General features: G+C 39.2%; 1 protein-coding gene across 7 annotated transcripts in view; it reads right to left on the reverse strand.

Moving 5' to 3' along the window:
• The window catches only part of CTNND2 (catenin delta 2), a 760996-nt gene that overhangs the window by 214526 nt on the left and 522654 nt on the right, over positions 1-23816 (reverse strand). For 5 of the 7 annotated variants that reach the window (XM_070411906.1, XM_070411899.1, XM_070411901.1 and 2 more), the window contains one exon: positions 13781-13843. The exons of the other annotated variants lie outside the window; for them this stretch is intronic. In XM_070411906.1, the coding sequence (XP_070268007.1) occupies positions 13781-13843 (63 nt within the window). The remainder of the gene's footprint in view (positions 1-13780; positions 13844-23816) is intronic. 7 annotated transcript variants of the gene reach the window in all.

Here is a 23816-nt window from a genome sequence, read left to right on the forward strand (position 1 = left end):
GCTTTTGTCTTGATCCATCATCAGAATGAGATGCCTTGTGCGAAGTTGCTTGTTTATGCTTAAAAGAAGAACATCAAGACCTGGCTGTGTCTGCCTGGCCAGCTGCCGAATGCCTAGGCTACCCTTCTCTTTCAATTGGCTACAAGGCATAGAGCTGCTAGCTAGAAGACCCAGGGGTCCCAGAAAGAGGGACGGTGCTAAAGGTATACATTTACAACTGGCTGCCTCTGTGGAAGTGTCATCTGGGGTTAAAATGGTGTTATTAAGCGTTGTCAACACGATACCAAACTACAAGTAAAAATAAAAGGAAATGGAAGGGAAGAAACCATTGGTATCTCCATGAAGTCACTGTCTAACTTTTTCTGCATCATTGACTGGTTATTTGACATTGCATGTAACTAATTAGTGACTTCATTGATTATCTTCTTAGCATTTTTTTGGTCATTGTTGTTACCTAAAATGCAATAGGGATGGAAGAAAATATTTTGGTTTTGTTGCTTAGCAGCTAGAAAAGGAAAACACAACAAAAAGTGACAACAATAAACTAGACATTTAGGTAGGTCTATAGTTACTAGTGCCCAGGTCAAAAACACATTTGTCTAGGTCCATTGTTTCACTTTGCCCTTAAAGGAGTTATAAAGAAGCTATGAATCTTTTGGGGCACATTTCTTAATATTAAATAAAAAGAACTACCTTGTCCAAGTGGCCATTCACAATCACTTCTCACTACTAGACATTAAATGCAAAAAAAAATCTATCCATAGTATTTCTTTTACCATATTTCATTGCTATAAAACTATTAATTACCCTTCATTTCTGGTATCTGGATGTTTCTAAATATAAAATGTAGAGGATATATTCAACTTTCATTTTGAATAAAATTTTCAACAATGAATATTTATTAGTAGTCCTTCCAGATCCTGGGTGAAAGGTGCAGGAACAGGAAAGCTATATGCCATTATACTGGGAAATTCCATATCTGTGCAACTGAATACATTAATAAGCTTCTTTTTAAAGTGAAGTAACAAAAAAAGAAGGTATTCATTTCAAGATAATAGTGTCCAATTACCTTTAATTTCTACCCAATGGTAAAGTCTTAGACTAGGCTTTTATTACCTTTGTGTAACCTAACTCTCAGTAGAGTGGCTATGATTAATTTGAAAATTAATTGTACAGTTTGCAATGAGTTTAAAGATATTTTCTTGTTATTGCTGCCACAGATTTTTATAGTTTAAAATGGGATAGATGGGAGGACAGGACAAAGGGAACAGGTGTGATTACAGGAAAATGAGCAAGTGGCAGATAAATATAGTTTTATAGATAAGTTTTATTTATGCAAATAATAAAAGCATGCATTATTTCTTTTATCTTTTTCACTAATTAAGAATTATGGTTTCTTCATTAAGTATGTTTTATTCACCAGAAAAAACATTTTACATTCTATCTTCACAGCAGCAAACTAAGGCCACAAGGAAAAATATCATTTGGATTTAAAGAAGGTTAATTCAATAATTGCTTCCCCGATTTATTTTTTCTTTGTGAGAATTGAACACAATAAATGGGCAGAGCTTAACTTTATATAACTGCAGAGGTTCCCAAACTGGATTGGCTCACAGGGCCATCTGTAAGATTTTCACAGTGCCCCTGGACCCAAAGAAATACCTGACGGTTGCATTTATTAAGTGGTCAGGTCTGAACAACTTAGGAAGTATCTATGTCCTAACAAGTTAGTGTCTCGTGGGGCACTGCACAACTTCTCAACCCTTAGAATCGGACATTGCTGTCTTCTGTTCCTCTCATATTGATTTTCAATGGTCTTTGCTTTCCATGACAGAAAGCTTGTGCAATGTTATTACATCATCAAAATAAATGTGACACAATTGAAGTTTGAAACCAAACTAATTTGAGCTCATGCTTCCCTTGGTGTCCGACAGAAGTTGTGTTTCCCTTGACAACTTAAAACTATCCTGAGGGGCCCCTCTGGGTTTTCTGTGTCACTCTGGGACACTTTGGAACACAGTTTGGGAACAGTGGTAAATGAAGGTCCTTCCGGTAGCTGTGACCTAAACCTAAAGAATTTACATAATGAATAAGTATTGGGAAAAGGGGAGCTCATGTATATAGGAGTAGGACATTTATATTGTTAAGATTTAAATTTAGAATTTCAACTAAGTGACACTGTCAACAAGTTCAATGAAACATAAATAGTTGTCATTTTGGAAAATAGTCTTCCTCATGCATAACAATTTTTCCTTTGGTGAATATTTGAAATGGATTATTTATGACTTTTAAAGATCTAAATCATAACAATCCTTAATGGTTCTTTATATATTGAGAAGATGATTATGACAGACCTTGGGGAATAGACCAACACTTAAAATTGCCTTCCCCTTTTAACCTTAGCAAGAACATATATATATATAGTACAAAGGGATCATGCTCATGACAAAATACCACATTAGTGGCAGCGGAATAACTGCAAACACATCATATTCGGCATGCTCTTCGCTGTCTCAAATTGCTGTTAAAGTTTTCCTTCTTGTGCTTGATTCTGAGGGTCCTCCTCATGCCAATTTCCTGCCTTTCTCCAGGGTCTTTGTTGGGATCTATGGACTTTGAGTGCAGAACAGGAAATCACGTGAGGGACGGAAGAGCCACAGTTCAGAAAGCTCTGCTATCAGGTGAAGGTAACAAGCATTTCTTTCTAGACTTGACTGCAATGGAGTGATCAGAAATTGTAGCCCGGCCAGTATGGGTCAGTGGTTAAGCATCAACCTATGAACCAGAAGGTCAGAGTTTGATTCCCGGTCAGGGCTCATGCCTGGGTTGTGGGCTTGATCTCCAGTGGGGGTCATGCAGAAGGCAGTGGTCAATTATTCACTCTCATCATTGATGTTTCTCTCTCTCTCTCTCCCTCCCTCTCTGAAATCAATAAAAATATATTTTTAAAAAAGCAATTGTAGTTTTCTTCCCAATGACTCTTTGCGGTAGGGTCTATAATGTTCTTTACTTTATTGATGAGGAGATGGAAGTTCAGAGAGATTGAGTGACTTGCCCAAAGTTGGTGAGAGGAAGTCCCAAGGGTTTCAATGAGTCCATACCCTGCGCTGGTCACATGGAGTAGAGCCCACCCCTCCCAGGGCCTTGGTTCTCAGGGCCTTGGTTCTCAGGGATGGTTAAGAAAGCTGGAATCTGTGTTGGCACAAAGGAGGAATTTACTCACAGGTAGTGCAAAGAACACTGTTCCTATTTTGGGGGATAGACTTAACCAACTCAATTTTTCCAGTAGTTTTCTGGGAGTATTTGACTTTCCTTTCACTAAGTTACAGACTGTGCTCAGATGTAAGATCTCAAAGACAACTTTCTTCCACTAGGTTACAGAACATGCATATTTCCTCCAGTTATGAGAGCATTCAGATTTGTTCTACGTCAGTGGATGTCAAAATAAGAAAGCAGAAGATTTAGTTAAGGATGTTTGTTTTTATAACTTCAAATAGAAGTGTGTAAGATCTATGAACTATGTCTCCGAGTTAGGAGAAGCAGGTTTGAAAACTTATGATTGATTAAACTATTAAACCCATTCTGATAGTCCAGACATAAAGTGCATAATGTATGACTTAAGGTGGAAAACTGAGTCTCTTCATTCTCAGAGTAGCGCCCAGTGGTTTGGGTTGTTGTTATTTAAAATTTGAATTCTGGATGGTGCCAGAGCTAAAAGTTTAGGGATAAGTTTTAAACAACTTTCTTCCATCCCCTATTAAGTAGGTGCATGCCATCTATGAATCTTTCTAAATATACCTTGACCTAGTTATGTTTTAAGTCTCAGCAATATTGGATACTTTAAGTGTATTGCCTATTGTGTGATTTAATACTTGTTTTGTGGTTAAATAGAAGAAGGGAAGAAGGCTTGAATGGACTGTGTGTAGGGGGAGGGGCGGGGGGACAAACATAAACCTTACTTTATGGAAAACATGGGCCATCCCAGATGCAGCGAGGACCCCAGGCCTGGGCTCCTCTCCGCTACGGCTGGGCCTCCAGCTAATTCAGAGCACCTTTCCCAGAAAGCAGGCTGTGTACTCACTGGCTTTCCACACAACCCAACCAGGATGTTAGGCAAGCAAGTGTGTGACACACACACCAAAAAAGCATCTTTGGATCCTAGCATTTTCATCTTCATTTAGCAGCTGGGGAGCTATCAAATATTTTTGGAAAAAGATTTTTAGAACTAAAATCACCATAGCGTTATAACAAATAAAAATTCAATCTTGCCTCATTTTCTCTGAAATGCAAAATCCATAAAGTTGCCAAGAACATAAAGGCTATCCCATCTAGCAGGATGCTGATGAAGGTGGGGGGGGGGGGGGGTTGGGGGGGTGGTGGGGGACGGGCATCCTTATCTTGGAAAAACACAAATATTTGTAAGGGACTATTTCTTCATTAACCATTGGGAAAAAATATGACTGCAATAAAAGAGTGGTTTTGAAGCTCCTCTATCCCACTGAACACACAGCATGCAGTCAGACACAAGGACTATAAATTCAATTTTCATCACAGTCCCATTGGGGGAGCCACGGCCCCTCGGCCTCTTTATCTCCTGATGTTTTCTAATAGGCTCCCTCCCTCCAGGCTGGAGGCCCCCGTCTTCCCTCCACGCCATCCCCACTGCAATGCTGCTAAAGGCAAACTGGAATATCTTCCTGAGCTTCTGCAAACTCTCTACTTGTGCTCTGTCACTTTGCCTCAGAGTGGCCCCGTAGGTGGCCTGGCCTCCTCCCTCTGCTGCACTTTTGTAGTTTCCTGCAGAGCCTGACAGTGTCACGTCCTCCACTGCCAACCTGGCCCACTTCCCATCTGTTGGGCAGATGCTGGTCTGCTCAAGCACTCAGCACCTGCAAAAGCTTTTTCCTGATGACAAAGAAGTTGATACTATCCATAGGTGATGTTGGTATGTGTACACAGACTCCTGAAATATCAGCTTGACATTTGTGACCTGGAGGGCCACACCAGTCTGGGGAAAATACTACCTAGTTCTTGACACCATGGACACTTCCCCGGTTTCTCTTGTGGCCACACACAGAGCATGCAGCCCTCGTCGCACTGAAATTCTACACTTAAGTGTGTAATTGGTTAATGACAGTTTTCTCTTGACTAGAGAAGTAAACGCCAGTGAGTAGGGGTCCTGCTATTGTTTTTAAAGTATATTTTTATTGATATCAAAGAGGAAGGGAGAGGAGAGAGAAAGATAGAAACATCAACGATGAGAATCATTGACTGGCTGCCTCCTATACTCCCCACACTGGGAACCTAGCCCACAACTCAGGTGTTGCCCTGACCGGGAATTGAACCGTGACCTCCTGGTCCAGAGGTCAACGCTCAACCACTGAGCCACGGCAGGGGCTGTGCTAGTTTTAACTCACCCTAATGCTCCTCATGCTATTTGCTAGCTTATATAGAGTAGGCACACAATGAACAATTGGAACACTCCAAGATAAAAACATTTCAAAGATAAAAACACTAGCATCCACAGAAATGCAAATATCACATGAGTAGTAATTTAATAGTTTCTTGCTCCCTTGCATATCACACTTCCATGACCCATTCATTCATTCACTGAAGGTTTACTGAGTGTTAAGGAGGCAGAGTGAACACTGTTCCATCCCTGGGCCCCAGGAGCTTCCTCTGGGAGGTTGAGAGGGGATTTAGGAGGGAGAAGGAACAAGGGTAAGTCAAGGTCTCTCAACCTTGGCACCACAGATGTTTTGAGGCAGATCATTCTTGTTTGGGGGAAACGGGGGGGCTTCATCGCATTGTAAGATATTTAGCGAAATCCCTGGCCTCTACCAACAAGATGCCAGCAGCATCCCCATCTCCTTGTAACAGCCCAAAATGTCTCCAGATATTGCCAAACAGCCCTTTGAGAGTGGACGGGGGCAAAATCAGTCCCTGTTGGGAGACACTGGTGCAAGGAAGATAGATCTCTGATGTCCCCAGAGAAACATCATAGGACACTAATCGGCTCTGGTCATAATGCCTGGGCCTCCACCTACTCCTTTCCTGCTGATAATGAAGCCCAAAGATAGCATAGGCTTCCCTGACTGCATTTCAGTGGGTCTGGTCTAGAGATGTGGGTATGAAGGAAAGAGTTGAGGAAGGTGCATAAACCTCACCTCTTCTTTCCTTTGGTTCAGGCACCTAAGTGGATGGGTAACTGTCAGTCTGGCCTGAGTCCCAGGAACCACCTGTGACCAGGTGGCAGGTGAAGTAGCTATATGCCAGTTCATTAGCCACTGTCGTGGCAGCCTGATGGCACACTGTGCCTTCTTAGTGCACAGAAAACCTTTTGGGGAATGAATGTCTGTTTTATGTAGGTTCCTTATAGGTAATTGGGCAGTTTCTGCACATATTTGCAAGGAAAGATGTCTGGGGGTGGGTACATACTAAATAACTCTTCTCGTGTATTTTTACATTATCGTCAGATCCTGCCAGACCCGCTTCCATCAAGGAATGGAGCCGGGGTAGCATTTTCTTTGTTTAATTTAATTTTATGTATGTATGTATGTATGTATGTATGTCCTCACCCAAGGACATTTTGGTGGTTTGAGAGAGAGAGGAAGGGGAAGAGGGAGAGAGGGGGAGAGCGAGAAACATCAATCAGTTGCCTCCCATATGGGCCCCTACTGGGGATTGAACCTGAAACCTGGGTAGGAGCCCTGCCTGGGAATCAAACCCCCAGCCTTTTGGTGTATGGAGGATGCTCTAACTAATGGAACCACCCTGGCATTTTCAATTGTTACCTTCCTGGGGAATAATGCTCTTCGGCTGACCTGGTGAGCAGTCTAAGATTTTGCTGAAAGTCAGATGGTCTGTGCGCTGCTTTCATGAGCACTGTGATGGTAGGAAGCCAGCCTCCTATCTGAGGTTTAACGGATTTCCTCTAATAAAACCCTGCCCACCAGGGAACTCGGCATATGCCTGCATTGTAACGAGGTTCAGAGGCAGACGCCCGGTGCAGAGACACTCACTGCATAGCTGGCAAAAACTGAAGGCATTTGCAGGGGCTGGCTCAGACCCTGTTTTCTTTACCTGTCTCTCCCCGGAAACAGAGTGGCTTCCATCTGCTCACCCCCAAACCCTTAAAGCGTTCACCTGTCAACCTTGCAAAACAAGTGTATGCTGAGGCACCAATTAGGCAGGCAAATTATGCAAGGTAACACACAAAAATCTTACAAAAGCTGAAAAAGACTTCCATGTTGCAACTCCTCAACCCAAACTTAGTAAGTTTCTCTTTCGTCTAATCTTTTCAGTAAAAAGGTTTTTAGCTGTTTGTTTTAACAGAAGAGATTACCAAAAAAAATAACCACTGTAGTTTTTTCATCTTTGGAATAAAAGGTCATTACATCTGAGATAAAGACTATAGAAAGAAGAAAGATAAGCTTCATCATGATGAAGACAAAAAACATCATGTTTCCTAAGTTTAAAAAAATAATTGAAAACAACTCCAGGAATTTCAGGTCATTTTAAATAGCATATCTATTTTTAGATTTCATAAAGTTTTGACCAAGCTTCATTTAAACAGAAAAGGTCTGCACATTCTCTCTAACCGTTTCATTATTTTATTATTATTTTTACTTCTGATTTCCTTCTGCTAGAAAAGATTAACCAATGAGAAGATTCCTGTGTTTTTCTCCTTCCTGCGCATCCATCTCCACTGGATGAACCAGGTTATCCTTTTTATACACATTGTGATGGTTAGTTTTATGTGTAAACTTGGCTAGGCTACACTAGCCACTTATTTGATCAAAGACTAATCTAGGTGTTGCCTTGAAGGTATCTGCACAGTGGTTAGCATCCCTAATCAGTTGACTTTATAAAAAGGAGACAACCCTCAATAATGTGTGTGGGCCTCATCCAATCAGTTGATTGTCCATAAAAGTAAAGAGCGAGGTTTCCAAAAGAAATTTTATCTGAGAACTGCAGTCTCAACTCTTGCCTGTCCTACAGATTTCAGACTTCGTAACCCCATAATCACATGAGACAATTTCTTAAATTCTCTTTCTTTCTCTAAGTGTGTGTGTATGTATAATGTATATATGTATGTAAACACACACACACACACACATAGTTAAAAAAAAAATAATAATTCTCTTGCCCTAGCCAGTTTGGCTCAGTGGACAGAGCATAGGCCCTCGGACTGAAGGGTCCCAGGTTCAGTTCCTGTCAAGGGCCTATACCTCCGTTGCAGGCTCCATCCCTGACCCCAGTCGGGGCTTGTGTGGAAGGCAACCAATTGATGTGTCTCTCTCACATCGATGTTTCTCTCTCTCTGTCCTTCTACTCTAAAAATTCAATGGGAAAATATCCTAGGGTGAGAATTAACAACAACAACAAAAATAATAAAAATTCTCTTCTCAGATCCATAATGGTGGCTGTATTTAGTGTGGCAGGGAGTCAAAGGAGCTGCCAGCTCCTTCCGTGCCCTGTCCTCACATCTGGGCTGGACTAAGTGATCTGCCTGCACTAACCCAATGTGGCTCTGAGGCCAGGTCATAAGAAGCCTTGTAGCTTCCACATTAGCCTTTGGATATTCACTCCTAGACACTTTCTCTTAAATCCCAGCCACAGGCTGTGAGAATCCCAAGCCACATGGATTAGGATTTCTGGGCAAATGCCCCGGCTGAGCTCCCAGTGGGTAACTGGCATCGACTGCCTAGGTGAGAGTGTGTCATCCTGGACGTTGGAGGGTACCAGAATATGCCACCCTATAATATGCCTCTTTGGCATCAGGATTATTTTGAGCTGATTATTTTTGAGAAACTACAGATAGGACAAACTCTGAAAATGGAATAGAAATTACATTTATAAAGGAAATCTCCATTTAGGGAGAGAAGGATGACTCAATTAGTAGAAACTCAGCAATGGAGAAGGCCTGGCCTTAAATCCACATAACAAGCCTAACCCGTGTTTAACAGGCTTTCCCTGCTACCTTCCCATAACTGGCCACCCTCTCCCTCACCCCTATCCCCACCATCATTTTTGTCTTTGGCTGAAGACAGTATTTTAGTGGTGTGTTGGGCCATTCTCAGGGAGTCACTCATTTTTCTGGGTGACTCCCATGCTTACACGAAGTACACATGTTAATAAACTTGTTTGATTTTTTTCTTCTTAATCTGTCCTTTATTATGACCTGGGAGTGTCTTAGCCAATAACTAAGAAGGGATGGGGGGAATTACTGTTACTGCCCTACAATGTCCAGTCCTGAGAGGCTGGTACATGACTGCATTCCACCAACCTCTCACCACATCCTGATGAGGAGACTGAAGAGGTTCAACAGACCTCCCTAATATGTGCTTCTTTGGCATGTGGGTTATTTTGAGCTGAAGGCAACCCTGAGGTCTCAGGAGAAACTTGTCCCTTAAGTACCTGGAAGAATTTAAATTAGGGACCTCACTCATAATAAGACCTATCACTAGAGATAACATTTTATGACCCACTTATATGACAAGGCAAACATCTAATTACTGAACATCTGCTCTTCTTAGTAACCTGAGAATTGCTCTCCTCCCCACTGAAGCTTCTGACCTCTTTCTATATTCCTTAGCTTAGGATGTTGCATATACCTCATTTTACCTTTCTGTCTCTGAACCTCTCATGTATGTGGGGATCTATAACTCTCTCTATATATGGGATTCCCATACATACATATATAACTAAATTTGTATGTTCATCTGTCTTGTGTAGATTTAAATTATTAGACCAGCCAAAAGAACTGAAGGGTAGAGAAAAATTCAAATCTTCCAGCTAATTCAAATGTATCCTGAGAAGCAAGAGGTTATGTTGTACTGTTATTTTAAGCCAGTAAATTTTGAGGTGGTTTGTTATATGGGAATAGATAATTCCAGCATGTAGGAATAGCTTTTGTTACATAGTTCTTAAGGCAGCTCTGAGAACACCTGTGGCCCTGTTTCTAATGTTTAAGGGGTCATTTTGCTTCCATATGTAGACTTTTAATTTTATATTAGGGGGAAGGAAATCACCCTAAATTCTTTCTGGGCCATGGTGAAGTATAAGTACATACATGCACATACATGACTGTAGTATGTATCATGTTGAAAATGTCAACCCCTGCCTGCATCAACCCACCTATGGAACCAGATGTGTGAGCTGATGTCACTTAAAATCTTTACGGTCCTGCTCTAGAACTGAGACAATTCATTTCTGTTGTTGTAAGCCACCCAAGTTGGGAGTTATTTTTAATGGCAGTTCTAGGGAACTAATATGTAAGAAAAAGTGCCATGATATATTTTCTTACAATCAACACCCGCTTACATTATAAACAAAACCTTTACTTTAGAAAATACTTTTATATCCATGCTACATGATTACACACACATACATAGACTTATATTCCACACATATATGCTTATATATGTTTTATCTACAAACATACAAATTTAATATTTTAATCTAGGGAGCAGCAAACCTTTTCTGTTAAGGGACATAAAATAAATATTTTAAGCTTTGTTGGCCACACAGGCACTGTTGCAACTACTCAAGTCTCCAGCTATAGCTCAAAAGTAGCCACAGGTGAAAAGTAAAAATGGATGTGGCTGTGTTATAATAAAACTTTATTTACAGAAATAGGTGGTGAGCTGGATTTGGTCCATGGGCTATAGTTTGCTAACCCTTGCTATAATCCTTTGAGAAAGAACATACTATTTTTATTGGTTCAGAGATGAGGAAACTGAGGCTGAAAGTTAAAAATCTTGTGCCAAAATTACCTTGGCAAAAGCAATGTAAGGACATGTTAGGAGCAAAACAAAGACAGGCTAAATTTTATTAAGTCAAAAGAGAATTTCTATAAATGTAAAGAACACAGAGGTGTGTCAGAAAAGATTTAGAAAATTTCAATTAAACGTCAGGGCTATTGGTTGTTAGTGTCTAAAATAATCTATAGGTAACACCATAGCAATAATGTAAATAGAGAAGAGGGACAATTGAAATTCAAGGGAATCAGTAAAAACTTGATGCACATCTCAACACTTTTGTTGTTTTTCCAGCTGAAGAAAGTATGAAAGGGATTTTTAAAAATTCCTTGGAAACACAGAAGAAAGAGTGAGCTGTGACGTGGCACAAAACAAGCCCGCTCCTTTTTCCAAGCTGTCACACCCTCTGCAAAGGACCTCTGTACATCTCGTCACAATCTTTTATGGGACGGTCACATCCACTCTAAAGGACCACTCTACATCATGTCCTTTTAACACCGAGTGCTTTGTTGGATCCTAATTTCTCTGAGCTCTCTAGTGCTGTTCAATGGGGTGTCAAGGCATTCTGCTGTGATGACAAGTGAACATTAAATTTGCCAATATTAGTTGAAAGATCACTCAGCATTCCTGAATGTATTTTCTATGTTGTTGTTTTTTAAAGGTACCTCTCATTTAGCTGGTTCAGGTGACTTTGATCAATGAGCACAGAAAACCCACCTACTGATAGGCTTTAGAACTCTTTAGCTGAAGGGATTAAATAACATTTTCTTCATGTAACCACAGCATGATGACAGTATCTCTCAGATCCTCTGAACTGATAGCTTTGGAACAAAAGGCATATGACTACTACTTGAGCTTTGAAAACTTCTAAGTAAAAAGAATTTATTTCCCAGGATACAGCTTTTGTTGAGCATGGCCAAATCACTTTGGGATGATAGATCCTTATCTCATTTTCATAATGATCATAAATGCACACACAAGCATAAATGAAGAATAAAGAATTAACTTCACAAAGATAGTTGGAATAGGACATAAAGCTGCAAAGTGTCCCCACATTTAACTCTCTGCTGTCGTAAATGCCACAGCCAAATTGAGTTAAATGAGTTACTTAGTCACCAGTGACTATTTTCATTGTAGGACTGAAAAATCATAGAAAAATGCTGCAAGAATTCTCATCCCAGGGTTACATGGGCTTTGATGGGAGTGTATGCCCAGACAGCAGCATCTCTAAAACATCCTGTAACTGATTATCTCTCTCTCCTTCACCTTTCACAATTAGCTGCACACTATTAAGTTAATGCACATTTATCTACAACAATTTAATTCAGAGTGCAAAGAATCTTTCTAGTCTATAATTACACTGCAACAAAATTAGCATAATTTCCACTGCACATATTTTAATAAAGAAGCTGCATTATGGGTTGGCTCCCCATGTGGAACTCTTCCAGGGAACATCATAAGGAGAGACAATTGCCTCCTATTCACGAATTGCCACAAATGCACGGAGATGTCTGAAGCCTTCTTTCCATGAATGACGATTGCGGGGAAGGGCATGCCTCTCAAGGAGGGGACCTGATGGAATCTCCCAAACCACCATCGTCCACTAGGGCATGAGCAGCAGGGGGCTCACCCTCCAGAATTATTGGGGGGAGTGTGGCGTGGGTGATGATGAGTGATCTGTCGATTGTGCTACGTGGGCTGGGGTTTGACCTCATCAGTCTGTAAATGTCTAGCCTGAGGTCTGGAAACATCTCTATAGTTTATTTTGGATCTGTATCCCCAGGGGATGGCCACTTGAGTGCCTCAACTAGCTGTCATCAGGTATTAACTGGCATCTAGATAAATGAGACCTTTAAGAGATTTTTAGTAACTTAAAAGACCCTAAGCAACTTGGTCTTCCCTCCAAAGCTCCTGCTCAGGAAACGAATTAACAAAAAAAAGAAAAAAAGGGAGCCACACTACTCATCTGGCACTGAAATGGCCACTACCTACAGTGTGATTTAATGGCACCGCACACATTTTGCAATGATTGCAAATTTGTCCTGATAATAACCAAACTGTCTGAGTGAAAGGAAAATCTTCAGTTCCAGTAGCTCAATATATTTTACATGTGCACTTATCTACTCAAACGACTTCACCAAAAGATGTTTGTCAGTGTTTTCGGTGTTAACATTTTCACGAAGCACTCCTGCTTCCTCTGAGCTTGCCACATAGAGAGGTGACAGTTTCATACAAGGGATATGAAGGTGAGGCTTGAAGGGAGTGAGAAAATGTTGCTCTTGTGCAGAAAAGCCTAAAGTAAGAAAACTACCAAGGAAGCAGACGGGTCAAACCAACAATGGTGAAACCCAGAAAAACACTGCGTCTAATGAAAAGTGCTGATGGCAGAAGGTGTGACTCAGGGGCCTTGCATGTAGTGGGGGTTTTTACATGTCTGACATCATGTCATTTCTGGAAAATCCAGGTAGTTCCATGAGACACATGTGCTTGCTCTCTCTCAAATATTTCCACATTTCTTTTCCAGATGTACATTAGAAACTGAAGGCATGTTTCTAAACAAACGCTTAGAGTCAATTCAGCAAGGTACCCATTTACTTTCTCAGTCACCAGAAGTTCAACTGAAAAATAATACAATGAATGTATGTAAGGCATCATCACACTATTTACACTCAATGGGATCAAAATTGTATAATGAAGGTTCATTCATGTCATCACAATCTGTATTTTTTGGTAGTCACTTTTCAACCATTAAATCTGTATTTATTTCACAATTATGGATACGTTTTTTTAATTTTCAAATAGGATTTTCCTAATGGTGAGCAATGTGCATTCAAAAAAAGCATGTTGTGTCCATACCTCACATTCACTGGTCATACTTAGCACATAGTTCTATAATAGGGCCTATGAACTGACACAGAGTTACATGTTCCATGTAAGAAGTCAGGGCTCTGGTCTCAACAAAGACTACATGTACACGAAGTTCACAATATACGTTTGGCATAAATGTAAATACTTACAAAAAAGGTGCCTCTTTTTGCAATTGCTGCCAGAGTTCCTCGCTAGACTTGCCCTTTGGAACCCTGCAGAATGATTTTACAGGAGTAAGCCCTCCCCCTCAGAACAGGCAGGACAGCATCAACATTCACATTCACATTACATCAGCCAGAGCAGAACTGCTCGGAGCGTTACATGTCTACTTATGAGCTACAGAATACAAAAGTAATACTAGTGATTAAACATGATAAAATACGCAACCTTCAATTGCATGATATGGTAACCTTGGGAAGACTAATCCCATAACATTCAAAAGCTTCCACGTTTATAAACCATTGACATTCACAAACATTATATTTCACCACTTCTGAATTCCAAGATGTAAACAAAATCTTCAGGATGAACTTACATGTAATTTGTATCTAAACCCTAAATTTCGAATTCACTTTACGCTAATGTTGGAATTAACTTGAATTTGTTCCTGAACTTCCCCATTGTGGAGTTGTTGTTATTTTCATGTTGCTCACACACAAGAAGTGCCAGCATGGTAGGATTTTTTCTACATAATTTCTCAAGTTCTAACAAGAAACTCCTAATTCATAGGTCCAGAGACCCACACCTTAAGTAATATTTTTATATATAGTTTATACGCATTGGCTAATAATGATTGGTGAAATACCATGCATAAGAACACTGTTGTATTTCCATAAGCCTATTCAAAGGAAAACAACATGGGGAAAATAATCCAGCCACTGTTAATATTTGGACTGTGAGAATTCTCACACTTCTGCAGTGTAAGATTTCTGGCTGGACTGATTTTTATTCAACAGGGAGACAATAGATTATGTAATTTACATAAAAATATAGGATCTCTCCTTGGACACATGGTGCCATTAGAAACAGTATGAGAGAGGACCAAGCTCTTTTCTCCCATTATACTTACTAGTAGAGAGCCAAGCTCTTTGGCTTCAGAATCAGAATGCTATCTACTGTCCCCTACTCCCCTCCAAAACAGGCTTCTCTCTGCCGCTCCTCCCCACTTTCACACTGGCACAACACAATAAGGCTGCTAAGAGTCCCTGTCTCAGGGCCCAGGGTTTAACATTATACTTCTAGGCTACATCTCTTAATTCTTCGGTTGGCATTATTGGACTACTGCAACCCAATCGTTAGCTTTAATATCAGAAAGCTTAAAATAGCCCATAAGAAAGCTACAACAACCAGTAGATAGAAAAAGCTAACCAAATAATAGTGAGTTTATGTAAATGCCATGTGGAACCGAACATTAAAATATTTACCTAAATTAAATTGTATGATGCATTTCCAGGAAATAATCTAGTAATTATTGTGAATTGGCATTTGGAAATAAAATACCAACTATGTAGGAGAATAAAACAAACATGCTAATCATTGCTGTCACTATGACTTTAGCACTATTTTTCAAAAAATGTTAGCAATGAGCCACTATATGGAGTATTTACGCTGCAACTCAGTTCATATACACCAAAGCACACACATAAATGTATGCATAATGGAATGGGGAAAAAAAGTATCCTTATTAAGGTAGGTGTATTTTGATAGGTTATTTTATGTTCCATCATAGTCTACTCTGTTCTATGCCATTAAATTATTTTCAAAACATGACCAATAAAAATATTTTACCACCCACTAATGAGTGACAATCAGCAGTTTAGGTATATACATATTAATATGTGAGAGCTAGATAATTATACATACCCACTCATCGCATATACAATATTGTACATATAAAATATTGTTTGACAATTTGGGTAATATTTACCTTTAAATACTTAGTTTTTTAGACCTAAGGAGAAAGCTTTCTTTTGTGATTTTAATTTTATTTAAATTCCTGGTTTACTCACTATTTTTCCCCTTTCATTCCTCCACAGAGACATATGGTACAGTTTTCAGTGACACATGAAGATGATGAGAACAGTGATATTAATAATATTGGCCACTTCCATTTAGACACTAATCTCAATTCTCAGGTGGGCACCAAAGGCCTTATGACATATTTTATATTCAAATAAAGAGGGAACACCAGGTTTCGATGATCCATGGGGGAAAGATCATGTTGTCCCTTTGAGTATCTCATGGCATCTGCAATTTGGCTCCAACTACCAGGTGCATCCCTACCAAGGGCTGGCTGAATGAGAAATGAAAGGGAGATTGAAATAAAAAGACAGAAAGACTTCACTTTGAGATACGAACCACCCCACTGAATAGAAGGAGAAAACTCTTTAGCAAAGAGTCAAATTGTGTAAAATACCATGCTGAAGCTGTTTGCAGAATGCAAACTAAAATATTATAAAATATTTTCTCTACCACTATAATGTCTATTTCTAATAAAGATATGCAGTTATAATTTTTAAAATACCAATTCCTGAGACATAAACAGAGAAAGAGTTTAGATTATTTTGCACTCAAATTTGTGGATTAATTCAGATAACACAGCAATGTGAGATCATTTTCCCGACCAAATTATGTCATTTCTTTGTCTGATCACTCACTTTTCACCCACTCAATTTATAAACCTATCAATTATTACATGATTTATTAACATCAAATAGCTGGAGATGTTTGATAATATTGCTCCTCTGTCAGCATCTAGGACATTTTTTTTTATTTTGTTATTCCAAAAAAGGTAAATATTTCTCAGTGTTTTGCATTCTACATCAAGACCCATAGTACAAATATATCTTAGATTCGCACATGCAAACACATACATACAAGTCAGATATCCCTTTTTCAAAACAGAAAATCAAACTTTCTGTACCATAGAAAATGTAACTATTTCCCTCCCCTCCCCTCCCCTCCATATTCCACTCTACTGTATTTCATCTACTCTATTCTACTCAACCTTTTTAAAATTCTGGTCAAACCCTTTAAATTGATTTTACTACTCATTCATGGGTGGTCCACAGCTGAAAAAGAAAATTGTGCTAATCCAATCAGGCCCCAGACCCCAGATTTTTTTTTAATCCTTACCTGAGAATATGTTTTTATTGATTTTTTAAAGAGAGAGGAAGGGAGAAGGAGAGAGAGAAACATCAACATGAGAAATATTCATCAGTTGTCTCTGGTACACACCCCAACAGGGGATGGAACCTGCAACCTAGGTATGTGCTCTGACCCGGAAACAAACCCAGGACCTTTCAGTGAACAGGGTGACACTCTAACGACGGAGCCACACCAGCCAGGGTGTGGATTTTTAAATGTTATCTATGAGATAGTAGAATGCATCGATCCTATAAAAATATCATAGACATTGATTTTAATCAGACTAAAAGGGCTACCTTACTAAAACATATTTTGGCAAAGTATTACTTTCATATTTCAGAGAAGAATGCTAGCATTATACCCCTGAGAACATTTAAACAAATACCTTGCTAGAGCAGGGTCAGCCCCTGGGCCAAATCTGGTTCAATTTCTGCTTTTGTGTGGCCCATGAGCTACAACCAGTTTTTAAAGATGAACATTTACAATAGATTTGGTGCTAGGAAACACTAATTTTGAACTCCAATTAGGCAAAATGTTATCTCCCCACAATAACCCTATCCTTATCAATAGATCTGTTTACAAAACATTATCATTATTAACATTTTATTATATTTTAGATTTCATTAATAATAATTTTGTGGAAATTTGTTTCCTCCTCTATTACTTAAGCATCAATATAATATTCTTGATTTTGCCTCTTGTTTTATGAAACTTAAAACGTCATCTAACCTGTTGCAGGAAGTTTGATGACCCATGCATTAATTAGAATATTAGTTTTTAATTAATGTAGACACATGTCGACCCAGACAGTGATCTGACTGCAACTGTAACCACGCTCTGGTGACAGGGGGCACACAGGTACACGCACCAAGCATATCACGGACTACATGCAGGAGCCCCCTCCTGTGCTCCAGGTACAAAACTGTCCCCTTGGTTCCAGGGGAAACTGTTTCTCTGAGGAGCAGGCCCTCTCTTTAGCCAAGAATCTCAGATGTCTTTGTTATAAATAACTTTGCTTTTGGTTTATTAAGAGCCATAAGCTCAAAGGAAAATTGGGCTTTTGGTTCAATGAAATTGCTTTTCACGTAATTCCCACGATGTCATGGAAAGGTGCACAGAGCTGCAGTGGGAGACATTCTACTTAATAAGCATCTCAGTAAAATGCAAGCAGTTCCTGTCTTCCTTGCAACGGCAACTGCATTCTGAATAAGTGCCACTTATGGGCCCAGATAAATGGTGTTATTGAGCAGCCTCATGCTCATTATGTTTAAGAAATTCTAATTTGTTTTTGGGTTGACATGAAGCAGCATGGTACAGTTCCCTCTGCGTATATTTTCCAATAGAAAAAAAAATTGTAGTCTATCCTAATACACAGTTAGTCTCCCTAAAAAGATGTTTTGCTCTATTGAGTATTAAGATTTTAAAATTTAGCACTGGAAAAGCACATTTTGAATGAACACATAGATTTTCGAGGGAATAGTTATACGGTTGCTGCTTTTAATTTTTACCGTGTTTTACACCTTGCCTGCTCCTGCTTCATTCTCCTCCTCTCTCCCACCCCATCAATACTTCTCTTTGAACACATTTAACAAAAAGCCTTAAACAACAACCTCTATCAATAGTCACCACTCGTTCTCATGTTAGCTAGGAAGTGAGCCAAGGTAGAGTTCACTGGTCTAATCACTGATGGTGCTACCTGTCCTACAGGCAATATTTTACAACTTAATGGAAATCTTAATGTGCACATGATGCATTTTAATCCACGCCTTGTTTTTAAAACCTTTGGGTTTCCATACATATGGCAATTTGGGCCCTTATTAAATTTTTGTTGGTTATATGTCTGTTTTACGAATAATTAGTAACCTTTCTTATGAAACTACCATCTTATTAAGTTCTCATTTAGCAGTGAGGCTCATCAAAATAAATGTTAGACAAGCCCAAGGTAGGAAAACAAATGCTCAATATCAAATTAAAAACACAGTTTGGAGGGTAATTAGAAAACAAACATGCAGAGACAAATTAAACAACTTCCACAAAAGGCTAGTTGAAAAAAAATGACAAAAGCAAAACATGTTAAAAAATTCCCTGGAAAAAGATTTAGTCAAGGATTAGTTAATGTGCTTTTGCCACATAGATTAAATTAAATATCATCTGTCTGGAAATAAACTATAAACTCAAATAATCAAGTGTAATAATTAATTATTATCTTCTCCTTGTGTAATATTGTAGTTTATTTTTGCTCTTAACATTCTGATGAAAATAATGGTTTTCATCCAAACAAAGGTTGTTTTTTTTGTTTTGTTTTGTTAAACAGAGAGTTGATTTTCAAGGATAAAGAATGAGGCAGGTCTACGACAACAGATACAAGAAAGTTCTAAAAAATCATTAAATAATTCTTTGTCTTCAGCTAACACACACTTCAAAAATCTTTCAAATTGGAAATAAACAGTACATTTTGGGCTTAATGGACATTTTGTCCTTGGGTGTTTCACCATCTTTAGCAATTTCATTATGGTGTAGGGTTGGTGGAGAACAGATAAATACCTACAGGGTAAGACAAGGGTGAGAGCAGGTGTCCTCAATAGGGATTCTAAGTGCCAGGCACCATTATAAGTGCTTTATGCATAAACCACTCAGTTTAATCCTCATACAACCGTATGAGGTAGGTGCTAATATCATCCCCACTTTACAGAGGGCAAACTGAGGCCAAAGATAGGAGTACATGACTCAACTCAAGGTCACATAGCTAGCAACTATGCAAACCCTGCATCTTGTGCCAGAGGCGGTGCACTTGATCCTCAGCACTGTCTCGGGCTAGTGGTGAAGTCAGAACAGGAACCCAGCTCTCTGAGCCTCACTCCAATCATCCTTACACTCAAGTCATTGGACGAACACATTCAGACAGGATGAAACTGATGCACCACATTCAAATCCTGCCTCTGTTGATTGCTAGCTGTGTCCTGGGCCATTTGATGAATGCCTCTTGCTTCTTAGTGGCTTCAGCTATAAGGCAGATAAGACTTGATCCACCTCCCTGGGTTGCTCTGGTAATAAATGAGGTTCCATTGATTCGAATGATTTTCCAGATTTTTAACCAAACAGATGCTCAATAAACATCATTTCCCTCCCTTACAACTCATACCTTCAACTTTTCTCTGTTCTCTGCTTATTCATAAACACCTACAGCTCTATATTCCAGAGAAACAAACATTTGAAACAACTAATTGACAAGATTTCAAATTAATTGGGATTCTGTTTTGGCTAATCTGTGGGGGAATGCACTGAAGAAAATGTATTTTTTCAGACAACATTTTACTAATGGTATTTTCTAATCCATTCAATGTCAGCAAGAGAAACATACAATCTGTAGATTGCTGAATATCTGATTTTAATTCCCAAATCATCCATTACTTGCATAGATCCTATGCAAGGATCTACAAAATGCAATTAAATAATGGCCTTAGTTGTTTCTTTTAAAGTAAAAATTACTGTATTACGCTATGCAACTATTTTAAGTGATGTGCTTTTCCAGAACGTGAAATAATGGCCAATATAAAAAAACACCCCCCCCCAAAAAAATCACATCTCAAATTACAAAACTATGTATAGTAGGCTGTGAAATGGCCCCTGAAGAGATATGTTCAAACCCTGACCTCCAGTACCTGTGAATAGAAAATAGGATCTTATGTGAAATAGGATCTCTATTAAGAATCACAGCCCCAAAGACTGTTAACCAGCCCAGTCTCCTCCTCCTGCAGACCCCCGTCAACTGTGAGTCTCAACTCCCTGCACACAAGCAAACAGGGAAGCGATGTGGATGGTGGTGGGTGGGGAAACGCTCAGTCCTGACCAAGGTGGGAGGGAGCAGGAGCAACAGCTTGGCATGGCCCCAAGAGCAGTGGCAAAAGAACAACAAAACTAAGATAAATCAGTACTTATCTTCTTTGAAATAGTATGTAACACATTCACCACATGCAAAATCCTCAAGATAAATCAGAATTAATGAACACGTAGCTAGTCGATGGGAAAAAAAAAAATTGTATCAAACATTTCACCTTTTTGGCCTTTCCCCAGCAGCTCTCTGCTCCTGGGGGAAAGCTTTCTGCGCCTCTCAGAAATAACTACACGAGCCCAGCACATGCCAGAGGAGATAAGTTCAGTGAGTGAAAGGAAAGGTCATGTGTGTTTACACTGCTGACTAAAAGGGGTTTGGGTAAACCATGTTTTAGAAGTCCATGAAATCCATCAGCTTTTATAAAAAGGTTCCTTTAACTGCTAACATTGTCATCCCATGAGAGGTGTTAACGCGACTGAAATCAGACAATCCCAGGAAACAGCATTCCATGGAGCAAAAGGAAATGAAAGACAAGAGCAACAATCTGAAGAGTTGTACAGAATGCAGTCAACACCCGGAGACTGATTCTGTTTTCCTATCATGTGTATTAGTTTGCCACGCAGTGGGTGGCTTAAACAATAGACACTTGTTTTTTCGTAGTTCTGGAGGCCGGAGGCCCAAAATCAAGGTGTCGGCAGATTTGGCTTCTTCTGGGGCTCCTCTCCTTGGCTTGTAGACCATCATCTCACTGTGTCCTCATGTGGTCTTTCTTCTGTGCATGAGAATCCCTGATGTGTCTTGTCTGTTCAAATTTCTCCTTCTTATAAGGTCACTAGTAATGCTGGACTAGGGCCCACCCTTGTGACCTTATTTAAACTTAATTGCCCCTTTAAAGTTCCTATGTCCTAATACAGTCACATTCTGAGGTACCGACGGTTAAGTTTTTGTTTTAATATTGAATAAACTTTTTTTTAAAAGAGCAGTTTTATGTTCATAGCAAAACAGAGAGGGAGGTACAGAGACCACCCCCACCCCCACCATACCCTCTGCTCCACACATGCATGGCCTCCCCCAGTACAATATCCCCCACCAGAGTGGGACATTTGTTACAACTGATAAATCTACTTTGACAGGATACTATCACCCAAGATCACAGTTTACAGTAAGGTTCTCTCTTGGTGTTGTAAAAATGAACCGTGAGTAAATGAATACAGACAAAGTATTACTTTTTATCTTTGTTATGAAGCTGTTATGGTTCATTTTATGTGTCAACTTGGCTAGGCCTCAATACTCAGATATTTGGTTGAACATCATCATCGATGTTTCTGTGAAGGTGCTTCTTAGATGAGATTAACTTTAAATTGGTTAATTTTGTATAAAGCAGATTGCCCTCCATAATGTGGGTGGGCCTCGTAGAATCAACTGAAGGCCTGAAGAGAAAAAGACTGACATTCTGGGAAGAAGAGACAGATTTCGGAATCAAACCACAACTCTTCCCTGAGTCTCCAGCATGCTGGCCGACCCTGTAGATTTTGGACTTGTCAACACTTCACAATTGCATGAGCCAATTCCTGAAAGAAAACTCTTCATCTTATCGATACATCCTGTTGGTTCTGTTTCTTTGGAAAAGTCTGACCAATAGACATGCTGATGATGTAAATGTTTAAAACACACACAGCAGTTTACGGATACACACATATGTGAATGACATCCCTGGAGCAGTGCAAGGTGGTGATCTCCTCAACCCTCAGCATGCTTGAATAGTAGTCCATCTGCCACCTGCACAACTGTCAAGGGTGGTTTCAGCATCATATGAACATGTAGACAGTGCTGAGGAACAGACAGACAATTCTGAGAGTTGCATTTAAAGAGAGTTTCATTATGCAGGAAAGTGACTATGCCTCCCTTTCTAGCATAGGAAGAGTTGTTCTTCCTCAATTATAATTGGAATCAATGGACCTAATCTGAAAACTACACGGAAGTGTTATATCAGTATAAAAACTCCACATCACTCAGTGGATGCAATAAATACACATTACCCATCCTCCTGGGCTGTCATGTCTTATTTTTTATTTTGTAACAGAAAATAAATTATATACTGATGTGTATTATAATTTACAATGTGTATTTTTATTATGAATTAGAGAAAAATATGCTGTACTAGCTTCTGGACCATGTCAGACATCACTCAGGTATGACACTTAAATAATTCAATGCCTTCTCAGCTATTACGCTATGCAGACAGATGCATAGCTGCAGGTTATTTTTCTTTTTGCACAAAATTATGTGCCAATATATGAAGGTGATGTGGCATGGGAGCTCCTGCTGTATAGTTAAATCCTATGAGATGATGATTCCAAAAGAAACCCAAACACTAAATGATGCTGACATATTGAAAATCATCTGCATACATTCATATTCTTCTTTTTGTATAGAAATGGCTCAAAATGTTTTCCAATGTACCTGCAAGTAATTTCTTTAAAGAAGACTTGGTAAAACCAATTGATAATTAATTTTAACAGCATGTCAATTATGCTAATAAAATTCTAATTAAAATCCTTGTGATGTAAATCAGTCTTTCTTTGTGTGTTGTATGAGTATACCTGTTTGTGAATTATTATTTAGGCTGTAAGCTATCAGATGCTTATTAACTTTATCATGAACTTAAACAGTGGGCTTGTACGTGGATCTTTTGACATATCTAGTTCTACCTGGCATAAGCACTGGGCAAATTAATGAAGAGAGCTTACTATTTAAGTACCATAGATAACAGCAAGGATGGCTCATTCTGGAAATGAAAGAACCCAGGAGGCAGGAAGAGTTAAGAACTAGCTTTTTTATGGTTATTGATTTTTAGAGAGAGAGAGGAACATTGATTTGTTATTTCACTTACTTCCTTGAGAACTGGATTTGGTGATCTTTCTTTTCTAACTCTGTCCTAAGTTTGGACCCTTAAAAGCAGAACCTGAGATAAGAACTTGGGTGCAGGTCATCTATTTAGGAAAAAATAACCTAAGGGTTCATTTCACTTATTTATGCATTCATTGCTTGATTCTTGTATGTGCCCTGACTAGGGATTTAACTGGCAACTTTGGCATATTGGGACAACGCTTGAACTTACTGAGCTACCTGGCCAGGGCCAGAATTAGTTTTTTTGTTTTGTTTTTGGAATAGGGAGCAGAGGATAGGACACTTGGGATGTT

Source organism: Myotis yumanensis, unplaced genomic scaffold (assembly GCF_028538775.1).
Source record: "Myotis yumanensis isolate MYYU_CA2020_CCGP unplaced genomic scaffold, mMyoYum1.0.hap1 SCAF_4, whole genome shotgun sequence".
Lineage (NCBI taxonomy): Eukaryota > Metazoa > Chordata > Mammalia > Chiroptera > Vespertilionidae > Myotis > Myotis yumanensis.